Source organism: Vombatus ursinus, unplaced genomic scaffold (genome assembly GCF_900497805.2).
Source record: "Vombatus ursinus unplaced genomic scaffold, bare-nosed wombat genome assembly UNPS02008961.1, whole genome shotgun sequence".
NCBI lineage: Eukaryota > Metazoa > Chordata > Mammalia > Diprotodontia > Vombatidae > Vombatus > Vombatus ursinus.
In genome coordinates, this window is record NW_020948739.1 from 7946175 (window position 1) to 7967071 (window position 20897).

The following is a 20897-nucleotide window of genomic DNA, read 5'->3' on the forward strand; positions in this document are numbered from 1 at the left end:
CACAGATCATAATAAAAACCTAGAGTGAAGAAGTAAAACTAATAAAAATTGGCTAAGAATATTGTTTTGCTTGCATTTATTACCCTTAATAGTGCAATGGGTTTACCATTTTTGTAGAATATTAGCAATAATGAAATATCAGCAAGAACAAAATCCTTTTCCTGTTGCCATGGAGACAGAAAAATAGGCAAAATTTTGTTCCAGTCAGTGGAAGAGTGACACAGAATTCAATGACACAAAGCATCTCTTCAAACTGTTTAATCTTTGTGTGTGTATGTTTTACAGCTGACTACAAGGAAAGTTTTAATACAATTGGAAACATTGAAGAAATTGCATACAATGCTGTTTCTTTCACCTGGGATGTCAACGAAGAGGCAAAAGTAAGTAAAAGTGCCAACACTGGCAGGAATTGATTATTTCAAACTTGGCTCATTCTTTGGTAGGAATTCAAAGGCTTCGTTTCTTACCGGGACAAAGTGCCTACAGATGTTGCCATAGTAAAGGGCCAATGGGGTGAAAGGGTCTTCCAATAGAATAGGAAGCAGGCTAATTGTCACGCCTTTTGGAGCACAGTACTTCATCTCCTGCCTTATGTGAAGGATGATGAAATGGAAAAAGAGATCTGCTATCCCTCACAGGAGCAGATCCACACCCCAGATTCCCACTCCAGATTCCCAAGTCTCTAGGCTTTATGTGGGGGGTTGACCAAGTATATTGCTAGGTATCCTCCTGGTAGCGGGACACAATCAGTGACATCCCTGTGGGCATTTTTCAGAGAAATAGCTTAACCAAAATGTGCGTAATTTGCCAGCTGTGGAGGAGTAATACTTTACTTGATTAAGACACAAGTCTAGTTTGAACAAAGAACCTGGGAGGGGGGAGATGGGCAGGTTTTCTTCCCTTCACAGGGTGTGGTGCCCTATGGCCAGAAGAGAACTCAGCCGATTATTTCCTCATTGCTCATTTAATACTTTTCTCTTTTTCTTGAGTGCTAGTATTTTTTCTTTGTACTCTTTTTATATGTTAAAATAATATCCTTTTTATATTTAAGAATTATATCTTTTTTATTTTTATTTACAAATATATTCCTTATCCCTCCCTCCCCAAATAGCCATCTTTTGTAATAAAAAAAAAAGCGTTTCTGCTAAACTAACCAACATAGCTGACTCTGACAGTTTAGTTAAGGGTACCTGAATTTCCTTCTAGGATTTAATGAAAATTGTACATTTCATCATCATATTTAATTATCTGTATTCCTTCTGTTCTCTCCCAACTTAATGTTCATGGTTCTGAATTCCTTACTGTTCTATGAACAGTCTCTTATTGGAACCAAAGGTGACACCATGTGCTGGGTGACATCTAAGCTTGATTCATGCCACAGTCTCTGTAAGAATGTTAAATGACTAGCCTTTTGTAGGGGGAATAGTCTTAAAACAAATGAGAAGAATGAGTCTAATAACTCATTCAATGGTTATTGTTTAGGAACAAGGAAGGGATGTTTGAGAGAGGAAGAACATTTGGAATTTTGAGGGCATGACATCAAAAAACATGAATTGCAGAGTGTCTTATTTCACTGTGTATAGAAGATGGTTTTAGGCCCAGGAAAGGCAACCTTCAAAATAAGTAATGGCAGCACCTGGAGAAATATGCTGAGATGTTCCAGTGACTGAATATTCCTATTTCAGCAAACATGAGTTAGGCACCCACTCTATGCAAAGCACACTTTGTAACACAGGTACAGAATGGATCCCAGACAAAAGGTTAGCATAAGAAAAATGTGTCTACAGTACCCTTGCTATCTATTTTACTCACCTCTTTCTGTCCAGATTCTTTTCAGTTTTTTCATAACTCAAGAGGCATTAGTCTGAGCTCCCTAGCAGCAGCATACTATATTACCTTGTCTCCACATTCTGGGTTTTTCCCATGTACCTCTCCTCTGCAACCATTTTTTTCCTTTAGTAATCAAATTTACTTGTGAGGAAGCTCACTACATCAGGACCCTAATATCCATTAGATAATAAATTAGATAGTGAATTAATCCTTGCTATTGTGGGACAGCTAGGTGGTGCAGTGGTTAGAGCACTGGACCTGGGGTCAGGAATATCCATATTCAAATCCAGACTCAGATACTTACTTGCTGTGTGACCCTGGGCAAGTCACTTAACTGTTATTTGCCTCAGTTCCTCTTCTGTAAAACGGAACACACTGGAAAAGAAAATGGCAAACCACTCCAGTATCTTTGCTAAGAAAAGCCCATGAACAAAGTCCATGGGCTCACATAGTCAGACATGACTGAACTACTGTGCAAGAACAAATTGTGGTAATAGATTGGCTATTGTTCTTAGCAGTAACTAGAAATGTATGCCCTTGAAGAAAAGGGGCAGAAGGGTTGGTGTTAAAGGGGTGTGGGGCAAAGCTCATCTAGGGAAGACCTCCAGGAGGAAGAAGCACTTCCTGGACCATTATAAGGTTTCTACTTTGCTGAAAGACTTGGGGCTGTAGGAAAAAAGGGGGTAGCATGGTCAGGATCTAGGAGTATAGATGCTGGAGAGAGTTAGTATGTTGTGGGACAGTGTTTTTAGCTCCTAAAATTTGACACCCTATTATGACACCTTATCCTGGCTATGGCCCTAATTAGATTACTTTTCTTTATCATTTAATATGGAATTTCTAAAGGTAATTACTTAACCCAAAAGAATGACAAATTTTTAATGAGAGAAATTTTGGAAAACATGATAGGTAAGAGACGAAGATTATTTTGAAGCAAGTGGGTCTTTTGATTTTATTAAAATAATATCTGTCACACATGAAAGAACATATCAAAGCATAAGTAAATCTAGTTTCAGGTAAGTCCCATATGTAAAAATCTAAAATTATAAAAAATAAATCATAAAGTCAGTCAATAAGTATTTACTGATAATTTTTACCCCCAAGGAGACTAATTCTAATAGGGAAAGGCAAAACATAAAAAAGGAAGCTGGAAAGTGGGAGGACAGTGGGGTAGGGACATGATCGCAAAGCCTGGAGAATCGGATAACACTAGTCTGGGCCCTTCTCCAAAATGGAGGTTCCAGGAAAAATTCACCAGTGGGAGAAGGTAGCCAACGGGGCAGAGGGAGACCGTCGCTTATGCGTGGTGGCAAAGGCCAGTGAACAGATATATCATGGAGAATGGATACATCAAAATAGAAAGGGCCATTAAAGACCTATGCCTAGTCCATTCCTTCATTTTACAGATAAGGAAACTAAGGCCCAGAAGAACTAAATGTCTTGCAGCTAGGTGGTGCAGTGGATAGAGCACCAAGCCTGGAGTCAAGAAGACCAGAGTTCAAATCTGACCTCAGACACTTACTAGCTGTGTGACCCTGGACAAGTCACTTAAACTCAGTTTCCTCATCTGTGAGATGGGGATAATAATAGCACCCACCTCTCAGGATTGTTGTGAGGATCAAATAAGATAATAACAATTATTAGCTTAGCACAGTGCCTGGAACATAGTAAGTGTTATATAAATGTTGGCTATTACTTACTCAAATTCACAGAAGAAGTAAATGCCAGAGCTGGGATTTGAATTGAAGTCCCATGACTACAAGTTGCTATCCTTTCTACTCTACCACACTGCCTCCATGGGTAAATGTTTACTTTACAACAGGTTTTTCTGTTTCACAGAGGTCTTCGTCAAGGATTCACTCAAATAATTAGCTTCTCCTGTGCATTTAAAAAAGACCACACATCTGATTTATATAATTTTTTTCTCCTTGAGATCATGCCCACTCTGCAAAGTCAGGTACACCTGTAATATCAATAGGCAGAACTGGAAGGATACTCTGCTTTTAAAAAACAAGTGTGATGTTATAAATGCTTCAAGGATTTCCCATTCAATTTGGTTCATGAAATTTGAAAACTATAATAGAATTTGGCTAATCTTTGGATGAAGAGTCGTTTTGTACCAGGCTTAATATTATTTAAGGGAAGTAGTAGGATGTAGCTTTTCTTTTTAAAACTAAACTGAAATTATTAGAAGACATCCATTTTTTTTGTGGTTTTCTGCTCATCAAATTGAATTTTAAAAGTGGGGGAGGGGAAATTTGCATGGGACAAATGGTTGAAAAGTAATTAGGGACCCTGCATTTTAGTTAGTTCTGACTTATCCCTCTTATAGTTGGGGGAGGGGTGGGGCACTGCATTTGGAAGCCTTCAGAAAATTATGTAAGATGATTTACTTGGCTCATTTTTCTTGTTTCAGTATTGTGCAATTTATTTTTCACAGCAAACAAGTTTATGTGCACATATGCTTTGGTATATGGCAGTGGAGGAAGGTTTAGGTTGTTTATTTCTCTTTCTTTGCTTATCCTGGCTCTGACCAGTGAGTGTGTGTGTGTTTAATACATTCATAGTGACTGATATTTGGTGCTTGCAGTTGCAAATAATCCTTGAATCAATACATAATAAAAGGCTACAAAAAAACTTTTCTCCAAATTCCTATAAGGGACTAAAAAAAATTAAATCTGTTTCATTAAAGAGACTGAGAAGAGTATTTTTCATTAGCAGAGCCGAAGACTTTTCCTTAAAATGTTATTGACTTCATAGCATGTATTCTATAAAAATACAATCAGGAAGTAGAAAGAAAATAGATTTATAGTAAAGCAGGAAGCAGATGGGAAATCTCCCTCCCTTACATTACGATTGGGTATGATTTTCATATAGCGGTACTTTCCCCCAAAGCCATTTGCTTTCTTTTCTAATTCCATTGCTAACATCTGAATACAAGTGCCTTGAGTTCCTCTGGGAAGAAGCAAAAACTTCTTAAAATGTCACTTACTTTAGTTTTATTCAGTGTTTACAGTGGAATATGTCCATTAGGTCCTCTCTCCACAATAAGAGTAAAAGTGATGGTTCAGATAATGGGGATTGAGTTAGTAAGAAAACTGTTGGTTCAGACTACCTTTTGATAGTTATATTACATATAATATATATGTATATATATTCATTATGTCTGATATAGATGGCATCCATTCTAAGCCTGCTCATCCCATATGAATCTTGCCCAAGTTTTCTCATAACACCCCCCTAGAAGATCTACCCAAGACTTTTCTCTCATTCTTTTAATATCTCAGGGATACCAGTATCAGATTGTCTATATATTGCAGGCCATTCACACTCCATGACTAGCTCATCTCTGTTTTTTAAAAATCATATGTGTCCCCCAGTAAAGTCTTCTAGACTTTTTTCATGTGCAAGTGTCATTGCTGATAGTATGTTGTGGCTTATTTATGTTCATCATGTGTTTTTCCATTGCCCTTGGAGCTTATATGTAATTTTAGATATCCTGAGATCACAGTTTTCCATGATTTGAAGTCATATGATCATTTCCTTTATTTCCCAATGATTCTGAACCTCTATAGATCATCATCCAAACCCCATTCCCCATTTGCCACCACCTAGTTCCTTATTCCCATCTCCCTCCATCTTCCTACCCCAAAGTTTCAACCAAACACTGCCTTCCCCTTTCACTGTGCCCTCTGGAGTGTGTGTTCCGTAGGCAGTAAAATTCTCCTTTTGCTAAATCTTTTTCTTTCACACTACTTACATTGTCTAGCTAGTTACAGAAATCTGACACTCCCCAATGACATAGTGTCCCTGGCCACTCATCCCAGTACTGCCTGCACCTTCACTCATTCCCCTCAGCTCACTGGTTGAGTTGGAATACTTCTTGCACTGGACTTAGAGTCAGGAAAACATGACTAGACACTTACTAGATATGTAACCCTGGTCTAGTCAGTTGACCTCTATTTTCCTTAGTTTTCTCATCTATAAAATGGGAATAATAATAGCATATACCTCTCAGAGTTGTTGTGTGGGTCAAATGAGATTATATTTTTATAGTATTTTGCAAACCTGAATGTGCTATGTAAATGCTATCTATTTAAATAACGAGGAGGAGGATCAAGCTGCAAAATAGAATTTTTGCTTAAAATCTAGGTGTAGGTAGAGGGTGGGAAATGATGGTGTTGAAGACAAAAACACCAATAAAACAGTGTAATGAAAGGAATAATGAAAGGAATAAAACAGTGTAATGAAAGGAATGTAAAACACGGTGTAATGAAAGGAATAATGAACTTGAAGTAAAGAAGACTTGGGTTCTTTAGCCGCCGACATTTTATTCATTTGGTTCTTTCAAAAAAGAATTTATTAGGTGCCTAGTATGTGCCAGGCAGCAGCTAGGTGGTGCTGTAGACAGAAAGCCAGATCTGAAGTCAGGAAGACTCATCTTCATGAGTTCAAATCTGGCCTCAGATACTTACTAGCTGTGCGACTCTGAGCAAGTCATTTAACTCTGTTTCCCTCCGTTTCCTCATCTGTAAAATGATTTGGAGAAAGAAATGGCAAACTACTCCAGTATCTCTGCCAACAAAACCCCACATGGAGACACAGAGAGTCAGACATGGCTGGAAATGACTGAACAAAAACAACAAATATGCCAGACATTGCACTAGACCCTGTGTGATCAAGGGCAAGTCATCTGACCTCTCTGAGTCTCAGTTTCTTCTTCTACAACATGGGGATGATAACACTTTCATTCTCTTCCTCAAAGTGTTATTTTGAGAAAGGTGTATTGAAAATCATCAAGTTTTATATATCTGTGAGTTACTGTTATTAGTTCTAGCTAAGTGACCTTGGACAAAATACCGAACCTCTCTGGACCTCTGTTTCCTTGTCTGTAAAGTGAGGGAGCTGGAGCAAAAATGGTTTATTGAAGTCACAAAGCATGGAACTGTGGAATTGAAAGGAATATGGAACTCTAGAGCTTTAGCGTTGAACCGCAGAGATCACAAACATTTATCGAATGAATTCCATGTGCAAGGTGTCCAGGGGATAGTAAGAAGAAGATGTGGTCCCCACCTTGGAATAATTTCAGTTCTACAATTCTGTGATTCCAGTGGAAACTTTCATCTGTAACATGGCTCCTTGGGACTTTAATTTAAAAGGCTTTTTTTTGTCCCCCTTAAACTCACATAAAAAAAGGTTGTTGACTGCTCATTAATACCAAAGGCAGGGAATTCTTCACACAAGACCCTATTGAGCTATTAAAGACTGCCAGGCTCAGATTCCTCTCACTGAAGGCTCCCTTTTCACTTGGAAATGACATCATCTTGGAGAGCAGGGGAGCTTCAAACCCTAATTACAGACTCTCCTTTCTTCCGGATTTCTAAGGATATTCTTAAAACTGGACCCATTGTTTCTACCCAATGTCATTTACTCCTTTCACAACAATTTCAAGATTAAACTAACCTCAGTGCTACAAAGATCTCTCTTATACGACCCAGACAGAATGCCCAAAGAGGAGACATTACCAGGGCAGTAAGATGCTACTTAGAGCTTTTTTGCAAAGTCCAAGGAACAAGCACCTTCTTTGTGTCCTTTCATATTAATTCCATATCAGTTTTTCCCCCCAATTTGGTCCCATGCCCCACCCTTCTCATGATTGATAAGCTGCCTCAGATTGAAAAAGCCATCTTTCCAGGAATGCCTTTTTATTTGCTCTCCATCTTGGTCCTCCAGGGTTGCCTCTATCCAATGAAAATGTACCAAAACTCCACTACTATATTCCTGCGTCACTGATATTTTTCAAGATGGAATTTTACCCAATGTTTTCTTTTTTCCACTCTCAGGTTTATGGTTGTGTAGTCTCATAGAACTGGGAGGGATCTTAGAGATCATCCTCCTTCTTTGGTAGATGAGGAAACTGAAGTCCAGAGAGGAAAAGTAACTTGCCTGAAGTCAGACAGGCAGTAAGTGGCAAAGCTGGAATGTTTCTCTGCTGTGTTCCAGGCTAACATAAAATTATAGAAGCTTAGAGTTAAAAGGTACTCCCAGAAGACAACAAGGTTAACCCCTGCTTGGTACATGAATTTCCTCTCCAGCATCACCACCAATAGGTGGACCTGTCAACTTCTGCTTGAAGAAGTCCAGTGTCAGGGTTAGCTAGACAGGCAGTAAGCACTGATTAGGCGTTGCGCTAAGCATTGGCAATATAAGACAAAAACACAACATGGTCTCCATCCTTAAGGAGCCTACATTCTAAGGGGGTAGACAATATCCAAATATCTATTTACATGTAAGACATCTACAGTATAAATGAAAGGCAATCTTAAAGGGAAGTCAGTAAACAGTGGAGAGATCAGGAAAGGCAGACAGTGGGGTTTGTGCTGTCTTTTTAATTTTTTTTCCCCTAATCAATAAAGTCATGCATTTCCTCCTTCCTACCCTCAAGCCCAATTGAGAAAGAAAGAAAAATGAAACCCTTGTTGCCAACATGTATAGTCAAGGAAAACAAATTTCAATGATTTTAAAATTAGCTCTCCTCACTCTGTTTTCCAAGTCAGTTTTTTTTTACCATGAGATACCTTACATTTTATTCAATTTTTTTATTCTTGACTTTATTTTAATATCTCTTGTTGTTTCATGGAGTCATTAGATTCTATTTCATTCATTCTAATTTTCTGAGACTTTGTTGGTAGACAAAATTTTATACCTCTTGTTCCAAACAATTAATTCTTTTTCCAATCCTTTTTTCCATGGCTTTCATTTCTTTTCCATCTTTCCCTCTAGGGCTCTCATTTTATTTATAAAAACATTTTAAAACTTTATTTTTTAAACTTTTGCTTCATCTCTTCCAGGAATTCTAATTGAAGATTGTTTTTCTTTGAAGCTTTGCTTATAAATGTTTTGTAGTCATTTTCTTCTTTTGCATTTACATCTTGAACACTCACCATAATAGCGCTTTATGGTGGAATTCTTTTATTTTTTTCTTATTCATTATTCTAATCTACTTCCTGACTTTGGGTTTAATGTTAGGGCCAGGTGTAAATGTCTGGGCTAGTTCTGTTGCTGTTTTCTTAGGGTATTGAGTGCTGTGTTATTCTAGGATCTCAGGTATAGCTCAGGTTAGGGACCTATGAGCTTTTAGTGCTCTCAAAGTGGTCTGATCCAGAGCACTGGTTCCCTCTCTCCGCCTCCCTCCTCTCCACTCTGGTCTGAGTTCTGTAAGTTCCAGACCTGTGTTTGGGTATGAGCAACAGATCTGCAGGCTTGCCTTCTTTGCAGTCCCAGTGGACTGCTGCTGGATTTATCCACTGTCAGCTATAATGCTCTGTTGGTTCAGAGTGACAGAACTGTAGGCTTCTCTTTGGTATAGGATTCCTGCTCTAGTTATTCCTCTGTGGGCTTCAGAGTATCATGGAAGTTGGAACTGAGACCCCACTCTGCTCCTGGGCTCAGAACTACACAACTGCTGCTTACTTCAGAACTTGCTCTGCTCTTTACTTGATATACAAGCCTTGAGGTCTGTGACTACTCTTCACCCTGAAACACCAGCCCTAGGCTCAGGTCCCCTACTCAATCCACACCCTGGATCTGTGGTACAGAACTAGGTAGTAAACATCAGAGCTGGCTGTTGGCACTTGCTCATGAATCCTAAGTAATTTTAGGCCCCTCTATTACTGGATCTTGGAGCTCTTCTTGACCTGATGCACAGCCTCTCCTTGGACAATAATGCTGTGTTCACTTATGACCAGACATGATCCCCAGTATCCATTGACTTCTCTATCTTCCTATGCTAATCTGGGCTAGAAAAAAAAAATGACTCACTGATTTTTTTGTTGGATTTCTCAAACAGGATTTGGTCTGTGCTGTTTTCTAGATTTTCTAGATTTCTGTTTGGAGGAGTTGGTGATGGGGTGCTCACTCTACTTTATCATTCTACTTTATCATCTTGGATCCATCTTGTGTTGAGTCTTGAAGGACGCCAAGAGGCATAGGTGAGAATGTAGCAGATCCAGACATGGAGGACAGCTGGTTAAAAAACAACAATAACAACAACAATGTAGATTTGGAAAGGAGATAGAATGTTGTCTGTGAGAAAAGCAAATCGACCAGCACAGCTAAATCATAGAGCATTAAGAGGAAAGTAAGGTGTAATAAGGCTGGAAAGATAGCAAGGGGCCATGTTAGATGGAGGATTTTATATTTATTCATACAGGTAACAGGAGGACACTGGAGTTTTTTGAATAGCGGGATGACCTGGTTAGACCTATGCTTTAGGAAAATCACAATGGCAGGTGAGCGGGCAAGGATTGCAGTAGGGAGACTTGAAGTGGAGATCAGTTAGAAGATTATTGCAATAGTCTGAGTAAGAGGTGATGAGGCCTTGAACTGGGGTGGTGATTGTGTGACTATGAGGGGGGAGTACAAGCATGATAACCAAGGCCGTAAGTCTGGGTTACTGTGAAGATGGTGGTACCCTCCATAGTAATGGGAAAGTTGTGAAGATGAAGGACATCTCCTTTCTTCCTCTACAGGCAATCATCTATTTTTTGAAAGTTCTAATTGTTAGAAAGTCCTCCTGTCCCTTTTTAAAAATCCAAATCTGGGGGCAGCTAGGTGGTGTGATGGATAGAGCACCAGTCCTTGATTTAGGAGGACCTGAGTTCAAATCCAGCCTCAGACACATAACACTTACTAGCTGTGTGACCCTAGGCAAGTCATTTAACCCCATTACCTAGCCCCCCCCCAAAAAACCATTCAAATCTGTGATTCCATTGATGTAAGGAACTCCCAGTAAGTAGTAAAGAAACACCTTTACCAAAGCTGATTGGCAACTATTTTACAAATTATAATCTTAGTTGCTTGGTGTACTAAGAGGTTGAGTGACTTCTCCAATTATTGGAAGGTTTTGCTTATGTTTAGCCAAAATCTGCCTCCCAATAACTTTCACCTATTGATTTATCCTAGTCTTTCTCTCTGGGCCTTTGTAGAATAGGTCAAATACTTCTTTCACGTCATAATTCTCTATATACTTGAAAGACTGCTATCATAGCCTCCTTAAGCACTCTATCTTTCAGGCTAAGAAGCCCTAGTTCCTTCAATCCTGTTTTCTTATGGAATGGTTTCCAGGCCTGTATCTGTCCTCTGTGATCTCAAAGCACTGGCTTTGGAGTCAGAGGGACTGGGTTTAAATTCTGCCTCTGCAACTTAATAGTGTTATAACCTTGGGCAAATCACTTAGCCTCCATTGGCCTCATTTTCCTTATCTGTAAAATGAAGGGATTGGATTTGACCTTCCCTTCCAGATCATGGTGTATGATACCGTCTCTCTGTGACCAATTTTCCTTCTGTTACTCAGTAATGGGCATAGTGCTACAAATATGATTGGGCCAAAGCAGACTATAGTGGACTTCTCTGTGCTCAATATTATGCTTACCCTAGTGACTTCCAACTCCCTAAGGGAAGCTAAATGCTCTTTATTTAACTTACTTTTCTTTATTTGTTTTGGTTCCACTTCCCTGATAAGCATTTTTCTTCTACCTTTCCCATTCTGAAGATTATTCTCATTTGCAACAGAAGCAAAATTGGAGTTTTATTGTTTTGCCTTCTTCCCCTAAACAGGAGCTCTTTCCTATCCTGGTAGTCTCCAGCCTAGCTTAAAAAAAAAATTCACGTTATTAGCCACTAAACTTGAGCTTCAGTGCTTACTAAGTTTTAAGGGGAACAGAGAGGGAATAAACATTTAGATAGCACCTACTGTGTGCCAGGCACTATGCTAAGTGTTCTTTATAAATATTTCCTTATTCAATCTTCATTTAAATCTCATTTATTTTTAGCCTTCCAGATGCATTTCTTTATGACTATACCACTCTGATCAAAGAAGCAGTATAAGAGGGTTAGCTCTCAGAATCTGAGGACCTTGGTTCATTTCCTGCCTCTAGCTCACAGATACCAGCTGTGAGACTGAGGGCAAATCACCTTATCCTTATGAGTTTGTCACTTCATCTGCAAGATATGGATGCTAGTATATTCACTAAGCACAACATACGGTTGTTGTAAGGAAAGCACCTTGTAAAATCTTAATGGGCTATAAGAAGGTGGCATTCAGAGAACTGGGATTTCATCTAGTGTGGGACTCTGCCAAGGCAGGAACGCCCTCTATCAATACTGATCAGCAACATGTATGACTTAGTAGATTTGCCCAAGGTATTTGTTGTTAAGGGGTAGCAAGGTGGCGCAATAGATAGAGTGCTGGATCAGACACTTACTAGCTGTATGACCCTAGGCAAGCCACTTCTGTACAATGAACTGGAGAAGGAAATCGCAAACCACTCTAGTATCTTTGCCAAGAAAACCCCAAATAAGGTCACAAAGAGTTGAACGCAACTGAAACAACTGGACAAAAATATGGAGTTGAGTTAAATGACCTACTTCAGCCTATACAGTTTTTGAATCCAGGTATTTGTGATTCAAAGGCTAGAATTATTTTCAGTATTTCACATGGTCTCTATGTATGCTGTTGTTACTATTGTTGTTGTTGTTGTTGTCATTATTATTATTACCAGAACTGTCATTCTATTGATATAAGTAACTCCCAAGGAGAAATCGCCAATTTTCCAATGCAGATCAGCATTAAAAAGGTTAAGTAATTTTCAGCCCAAGGTGTCAGAGCCATTATGTGAGGCTGGATGTTGGACCCTAATCATCTGATTATCTTTGGTTATCCACTCTTGCTTCATTCAGTCTTTTGCACGTTTCTCCTGTACATATTGTCTTCAAATAGGAATTTGACAATGAATTTCCTTTTTCTGGTTAGACAACTTCCTCTTTTCTTCCTCATCAGTCAATCAATCAACAAAATTTTATTGAATACTTACTCATGCCTGGCACTATGCTACTGTGTTTCTGGGAAAACAAAGTCAGAAGCTGAAACAGTCTCATAGTAGTTTGTGTTTGAATAATCAGAATGTCGTTCTTGAGAGCTTCACAGCCCTCTTCTTAATGCAAACAATTGTGAAAAATTACCTAGTCATTGAACATTACCTAGTCACATTTCTTTCCATTTTCTCTGGTGACCTTCCTTACCTTTTTAGACTAGGAGTTGTTACATTTATAGATTGGAGGCTGGGCGTCAAATAAGGGATTTCCTAATTGGGAAACTTTGTATTGGTTTTTTAAATCACAGTGCTATTAGCAAAGGTGAGAAATTAGACTAAGTGAACTATTTCACTGTGAATTTCATCATCATTTACCAGCATAAAGGCTAGATTGCAGAATGTGAATTGTATTACTCCACATTATTTGACTTAAAACATTTTAATGAAAAACTCCTTGGAGGCACGCTTCTAAAGGTGCTAACCTTATCTTTTGAGATATTCTAGAGTAAATCTGAGACAAGAACTAATAATGACAGAGCTTTGTCTCTTTTCTAGCGTAGATCATAATTACAGAAGGTATTTATGAGAGCAAAGGTGAATTAGAAGTTTTGTTTCTATGGAACAAAAGCCTTGGACCAGTGACTATGAAGACATTAGTGTCCCCTTATATCAAATCTACCACATGTAGGGATGCTAAAAGCAAAATTCTAAGCAATTGGAATAACTGACTTTGAAGAAGTATTATTTAAAGCCAATAGAAGCCAAGTTTCAAACAATAAGCAAAGCTTTGCAGATTGTCATATTGTCATTTTGTTGGATAATCTGGGTATTTTCAGTCTGATTTTCTGTGAGCTTTAAGCATTCTTTGGAAAATGGTTACTTTCCTTTTAGCACTATCTCTCTATTGAATTGTCCTTATAAGATGGATAACTTCCACTTGGATATGGATGAGAATAAAATTTAAAAGTAAATGAAATCCATGGGAAAGAATTGCAATTGAAACCACAATTGATTCCTCTGTGCACCATCCATGGGCTGTTTTTTTTTTTCAAAGTGGAAGTAGTTTCCTGACAGACATTTCTATCTGGTATGGAAGTACAGTTTTGACATATTTCAACAGAAAAAAATATACATAATATGGAGAAAAAATTAAAAGTGCATAGCAGAGAACAAAAGAAAACTTAGAAGAAAGCATGGAAAAGCAGTGTAGCTTTGAAAATGATGTCTAGTATTTATTACATAGTTGTTTTTTAAATAAACTGTGACATGGAAATTCATGGTTTTATATCGTATCCCCTTTTCATGTTGTGATGTGTTCATGAAATACCCTTTTTGATATAAAAAATTAAAAATACATATATAATGGAACTGGACATGACTGAGAGAGAATCTATTCCAATTTTGTATTTAACACAGAGAAGTGACATGAAAAAGTCATTTAACAAAAAACATTTATACAACAGTTATTTGTTAAAATGGTTTGTCTTTTTAGACCAAAATATGTTATGGCTTTCCCCCCGCCAGAGAAAGTCTGCCCACCTATATGAAGAACAACTCAGGTTCTTACAGAATGAAGAAACAATCCCCTTATTGCCTACTAATCAGGATGACTCAGTGGACCTCTAAAAGGGAGTGCCCCAGCCTCGGTCGCCTATTCTCTCCCTAGCTGTAGATCACATTAATACAATTTGAGTCTATCGCTGGAGGGATAAAGGGAAATGACTCTCCCTTCCACTCTGGCTATTGTTGTTCACCTTTCCATCTTGAAGGACCAAGAACACAGATATAGAACCACAGGGTGATGTCTTGACTTGTGCGTGAATTGGAATTAATTGTGGCATAGTTGTGCAAAGCTGTCAGCCTCACTCCTCTAGAGTCATCAAAGTCCAGTGGCAAGACAAGGGCCACCATGATGCCTGATCCCATATGGCAGGTAGGGTATGAGGACTCAGCTAAATGCATTCGAGCCTAGGCTTCTGGCTGCCTAGGCTTCTACTAGAACATCCATATTTATGGTACTTGGGTTTGTTAAGTGTTTCTTTTGTGTGACCTCCTTGAGGTCAAAAATTATGTCTTATTAATCTCTTCCTTCCCTCACACCTGGCACACATCTTTTCACATAGTAGGTCATTAAAAAATGTTTGTTGAATTGATTCAGCAGGCAAGCAAATATGTAAGTATTCAGGAGGCCACATCTCTTTAGTCAGTGCAGTTTATTCTTATTCCTAACTTCTTTGCTCATTTGCTACAAACAATGATTAACAGCACATTGCCTCTGCAAGAATGCTTCTGCTTGTTGGAATAACAGCTGTTGTCAGCCAAGCGAGCCAAGGGCTCCCTTCCCATCCTGTGTTATGCCTGTAGTTTAACCAACAGGAAGGGGCAGGTGTGTGTAATGGGGATTGCTTCCTCTGCTCTCCTTGACAGCAGATTGTATTTGGGGAAAAAGTTTCATTTTACATGCATGATCACTTCGATGAAACAGTCTGTCCTCTTCCTTTACATTTATACTTAAAATCAACATGTCACTACAAAATCTGCCCTTCATCTCTTCCTTCCTTCCTTCCTTCCTTCCTTCCTTCCTTCCTTCCTTCCTTCCTTCCTTCCTTTCTTTCTTTCTTTCTTTCTTTCTTTCTTTCTTTCTTTCTTTCTTTCTCTCTCTCTCTCTTTCTTTCTTTCCTATACCTTTCTTTGCTATGATTTTTCCCTCTCTCTCCATCTCTTGAGTCTTATTCTCATTTCTCAATGATACACTGGAAACAGCACTTTTGATTGAGAGAATCTGGGTTCAAATCCCACCTCCTGCACTTACTGTCTGTGTGATCTTAGAAAAGTCACTTAATCTCCCCTGGGCCTCAGTTTCCTCACTTGTAAAGGGAGAAAATGGGATGATCTAGTTGCCCTCTGAAATACTTTATTGTTTATGCACTTTATGATCCTATAACCAATATATTTTGTGCTCCTTTAGGTCCCCAGTGCAGAATACCAAGCCTACAGGGAAATTCAAAATACTAATTTAAGCCCAACTTAGTTCCCCTTTCCTTTGCAGCTCATATTCTCATCCTCCTCTTCCACCCCTAGTCCTATGCAATTACATGCTTTTCTACAACTTTTTCTTTCTGGTGCCTTTTTGTTTTCTATTTCTATGAATGAAAGGTAGAGAGGGTGAAGGCTGCCAAGGGCACCCAAGTGATTTTTATGAAAAATTAAATATGTAGGAAAACCCCAATTGTCAAGCTAATACTTTAGTATTATATGAATACATTCTATCAATAATAGCTATGATGGGCCAAAGCGGCTGGGGCACTGTAACCTCATCCTAAACACTAAGGAATGCGTCTGCTCTGGACCTATACATGTATTGACCAGATTCAACCACGAGGGATCTTGATCACCTAAAAGAAAGGTTATATGCCTTTTCTCATTCTTTGGTTCCTTGTATCACTATCTTTGCACCCAGGGGAGAAATGACTAAAATCTTATGTTTGGCCCATGTCTAGGGTCTCCCTAAAAGGGTGAAGTTGAAAGGTATTCAGTGTGCAATAAGAACCAATTATAGGACAGCTATTCATTTCCTCACAAAAAAAAATGTTTAACAAATCCAAGACCCACAAGAATGCCTTGATGGAAAGACTTAAAAGTAGGATTCAATAGCTTATTACTACTGTTATGCCTTCCTCAGGAGGCTTGGATTTAAAATAATCCAAACATGAAGCATTTTGTAGAATTCCTGAATAGGCATTCTTACATTTCACTTGAACTCTGCACTGTCTAAAGAATTCCCTCCAAGTCCATGTCTTCTGGTAGTTCAAGAGTTGAACTCTTTTTCCTGTCAGTGGTATTTTCTCCAATGCAGAAACTTCCCCCACCACCAGTCAACTTCAACTAATGAGCCTAGGACCTCTTGGTCAAACTCATGGATTCATCTCTTAAGACTGGACATAGTCATCTCAGGATTATTGTTTAGTAACCTATGACCGGGCAAAAAAAAAAAATAAAGTAGAAGAGGCAGCCAGAAGCCTGGGTTCAAAGGCTCCTAATTGAGTCCCCATACTCTTCCTGCCATGTAGAATTAGGCATGATGGTACCAGAATGGGAGGAAGAGCCATCTCCTCTTACCCTTCTAGTGATGGATCCAAATAGTATTAACATACTCTACAACTAGGAAGAGAAGAGGCAACTGAGGCTGGGTCACTCCCTTTTGGAGGTTCACTGAGTCTTCCTGAATAATAGCCAATAAGAGGATGACTTCACCATTCTCTAAGGATCTGAGTTCATCCCACATGGCTAGCTGAGAAGCATCTGTGAGATGTCCCTAAAATGCTCAAATACCGAATTAACACATGTGGTTGTCCAGAAAAAGGTAGGACATCTCTATCCTGCTCTATACCATTGCACATGTGCCTATGTTAGTTTTATGGAGGATTATTTTCTTTTAAACTTGGGTTTCTTTAAGTAGTGAGACTATCTTAGTGTGTTTAAAATATGATTGAATTTTCATGGAATTTTTAGGAGTTCCTTTATTGTACACAATGTGTTCTCCGCTGAGGCCTCCTCTTTATCTTTTCCCTCTCCATTCATTTGCCAGTGCATGTTGAATCAATATCTGATCTTGATTTAGCTCTGAATAAAATAATCAGAGCACAATAGTTATATTTGACAGCTGAGATGAATATGAGTCTAGAAGGAAAAAACAAAAGATGAGGTCTGTCGCTTATGTTGTTCTAACACATATTCTTTACCCATTATAAACAGAGGAAAATGAAGGTGTCTTATACCCACATGCACTCATGGAGAGCGTAACTAAAAATTCCAGCCTGGAGCATGAATCACAAAATGATCTCTAAGACAATTAATCAGTCAATCAACAAATATATCTTAAGAACCTGATATTTGTTAGTACTATATGAAGCACTGGCAACACAGAATAAAAAAGGAAAGTGTTCCTGCCCTCCAAGAGCTTACATTCTTATCAGGAGAAACAACATCTACATGTATATTTGTAAATTAAATACAAAGTTTTATATATACATATATATGAATATATACACATTTATATACACATATATTTACTAGACCTGTGATTTCATTGGTGTAGAGAATGCTAGTGTAGAGCGAAGAACTCTTTAGATTAATGCAAATCAGCTTTTTCTGCAAGTTGTAATAATGGAAAGTTGCCTGAGACATTGAGAAGTTGTGACATAACTAGGGTTTCATGGAGTAATGGAATGCTGGCCTTGGAGTCAGGAAGACAAAATAGGTACAAAAGCCAAATGCTCCCTCCAATCGTCTTTTTAAGACATTCATTTAGAGTGGGGTGGAGGACCCCCAAGAAAGAGCTCAGACCTATGAACACAAGGACAAGTCAAGTCAACAAGCATTTATTAAGTGCCTACTATGTGCCAAGTACTGTGCTAAGCATTGGGGATACAAAAAAGGAAAAAGTCTTCTTTCTCAAGGAGCTCACAGTCTTGGGGAGCACAGCATTATCCCACAGTAATGAGGGAGACAGCATGCAAACAACCATGTACAAACAAGGTGTATACAGAATAAATGGAAGCTGCTTAACAGACAGAAGGCACTGATGTTAAGGGGGATTGGGCAAGACTTCTATAGAAGGTAGGATTCTAACCGGGACTCAAAGGAAGCCAGGGAATCCAAGAGGCAAAGAGGAGGAGAGAGAGTGTTCCAGGTATAAGGGACAGCCAGTGAAAATGTCTTTGGTTGGGAAATGGAGTGTTTTGTGTGAGGAAACAGCAAGGAAGACTGTGTCACTGGATCTCAGAGTATGTGGGGAGGTGTAAAGGTATAAGAATACTGGAAAGGTGTGTTTGTGTGAGACTCAGGTTCCAAAGGGCTTTGAATTCCAAACAGAGGATTTTACATTTGATCCTGGAGGTGAGAGGAAGCCAATGGAGTTTATTTAGTTGAAGGGAAAGGGGAGGTGACCCTAATCAGACCTGTGCTTTAGGAAGATCACTTTGATAGCTGCGTAGGATGGGTACAGTGGGGGTAGATCAACCAGTAAGCCATTGCAGTAGTCCAGCTGTGAGGTGATCAGTGCCTGCACCAGGGTAGTGGAAGTGTCAGAGGAGAGGAAGGGGTGCATATGAGAAATGTTAGGAAGGTAGAATTAACAGGAGTTGGCAACTGATTGGATCTGGGAGTATGAGGGAGAGTGGAGTCAAGTATGATACCCAGGTTGTACAGCTCAGTGCCTGGGAGGTTGGTAGTGCCCTCAACAATAATAGGAAAGTGAGGAAGTGGGGAGAACTTGAGGGGAAAGATAATGAGTTCAATTTTGAACATGCTAAGTTTAAGATATCTATGGGACATCCAGTTTGGGATATCTCAAAAGCAATTGGAGATGTGAGTCTGGAGATTTAAAGAAACCTTAGGGTGGGAAAAGCTAAGCAGAGCATCATCAGCATAGAGATAATTTTTTAAAAAAAGTCTTTTGTAGGGAGAAGACTTCCTCTATTCATCTTCCTTCACTGAAGGACAGGGGTAGGATAAAGCCAGGTAAAAGGAGCCTTAGCTTGGAACTGGGAGTGGGCTGAGTCAGAACAAAAGGGAGCATCTAGTAACTTCCTATTTTAACAACTTATCATTGCTAACGAGGGGCTAAGGTCAGTTGTTCCCACCTATTGAAGGAGCACATGCCCCTATTAGAGACCTGTCTGTTTAGACCCCTTTGGCCCCATTTGTTCTTGCATTTGAAATCTTCAATGATGCAGTTGAGATGCCTTGCTTTATGTCATAAAACCTAAGTTGAGTCATCTCATATAGGTCATCTTGAACTTGTCCTAGATAGAAATTTAGGTTTTGACTTCTTCTCACTACAAAGATGACTTTTCTCCTCCCTGTTGCTTCTCCCTCCCACCCCTATCCCCCTAACTGTGTGCAATGGATAAAAAGAGAATTTTCCCTTAAGGTATTTTATGAAGTGAAGAGCACCACAACTTCTGGTTTCTCATCATTTCAATATCAGCAGCTTAAGTAGAGGGCAGCTAGGTGGTAAAGTGGATAGAGCCCTGGGCTTGGAATCAGGAAGATCATCTTCATGAATTCAAATCTTGCTTCATTCACTTACTAGCTATGTGACCCTGAGCAAGTCACTTAACCCTGTTTGCCTTAGTTTCTTCATCTGTAAAATGAGCTGGGGAAAGAAATGGCAAACAACTCCAGTATCTTTGCCAATAAAATCTCAAATGGGGTCACAAAGAGTCAGACAGGACTGAACAGAAATGAGGATTTAGGATGAGGATCTAGTTCCCCTTTTATAAATCAGGAAACCAGGACCCAGAGAAGTTACATGATTTACTGCAGAAAGATTTTTACCTAGGTCCTTTGAATTCAAATCCATTGTTCTTCTCTTTGTGCCACACTGACCTTAAAATGTCTGGATTAAAACTATGGATTAAAAGCAAAGGAACAGAAGTGGAGGAAAAACACTCCTGGAAAGTATCTTGAAGTTTAAAAGCCACCCCTGAGAGGGCTCTGGAAGTATACAATAGGGAGTGAGGGTAAATGGTATTTTTATGTAGTTGCTAGGGTGTGGTATGGGTTAAGGAAGCTTCAGAAGGGAAATGTAAACATTTGCTGGAGCCGCTGGTATTGGACTAAAACAAAGTCATGCCTTTGTTCAGGTTTTATGTGGTAATGGATAGCAGGAGAAGCTATTAAACTGGACTTAAGCCTTATATGGAAGGAATGATCTTAGAAGCTCACCTTACAGAAGAGAACAACAGCTTGAACTTCTGTCAGAATGTGGGGTTTCCATGGCTCACCACTTGACCCTGACATAAGATTCTTGATCCAACATGCTCACCTTGTTGGCTGTGGGGAGAGAAATGATGACATAGCTTGGGGTTTCGTAGAATCACCACAAATATTTGCTAAGCTAAATAATTGACTTTCATTGAATCTCTCTTATGTGATTTACAGGCTCTACTCTCTATTCTATTTACTTGTATATATGTCTTACCTTCCCTACCTAAAGTGTACACTCCTTGGCCTATGTCTTCACCTTACTTCTTTAGCACCTAGCCAAGTACCTAGCACATACCTCAGAAAAGGAGTCTGGCATTGGAAGGGACTTTCCAAGGTCATTTCTTCAACCTCATACCCAATGTCAGAATCTCTTTTGTGGCATCCCTGAAAGGTTATCAGTCTGGTGTGGTAAGGGGGCAA

General features: G+C 39.1%; 1 protein-coding gene across 4 annotated transcripts in view; it reads left to right on the forward strand.

Annotated features, from left to right (window-relative positions):
* Positions 1-20897, forward strand: part of GRHL2 (grainyhead like transcription factor 2) — a 232047-nt gene that overhangs the window by 138103 nt on the left and 73047 nt on the right. For all 4 annotated transcript variants that reach the window (XM_027850005.1, XM_027850006.1, XM_027850007.1 and 1 more), the window contains exon 8: positions 286-380. In XM_027850005.1, coding sequence (XP_027705806.1) covers positions 286-380 — 95 coding nt within the window. The remainder of the gene's footprint in view (positions 1-285; positions 381-20897) is intronic.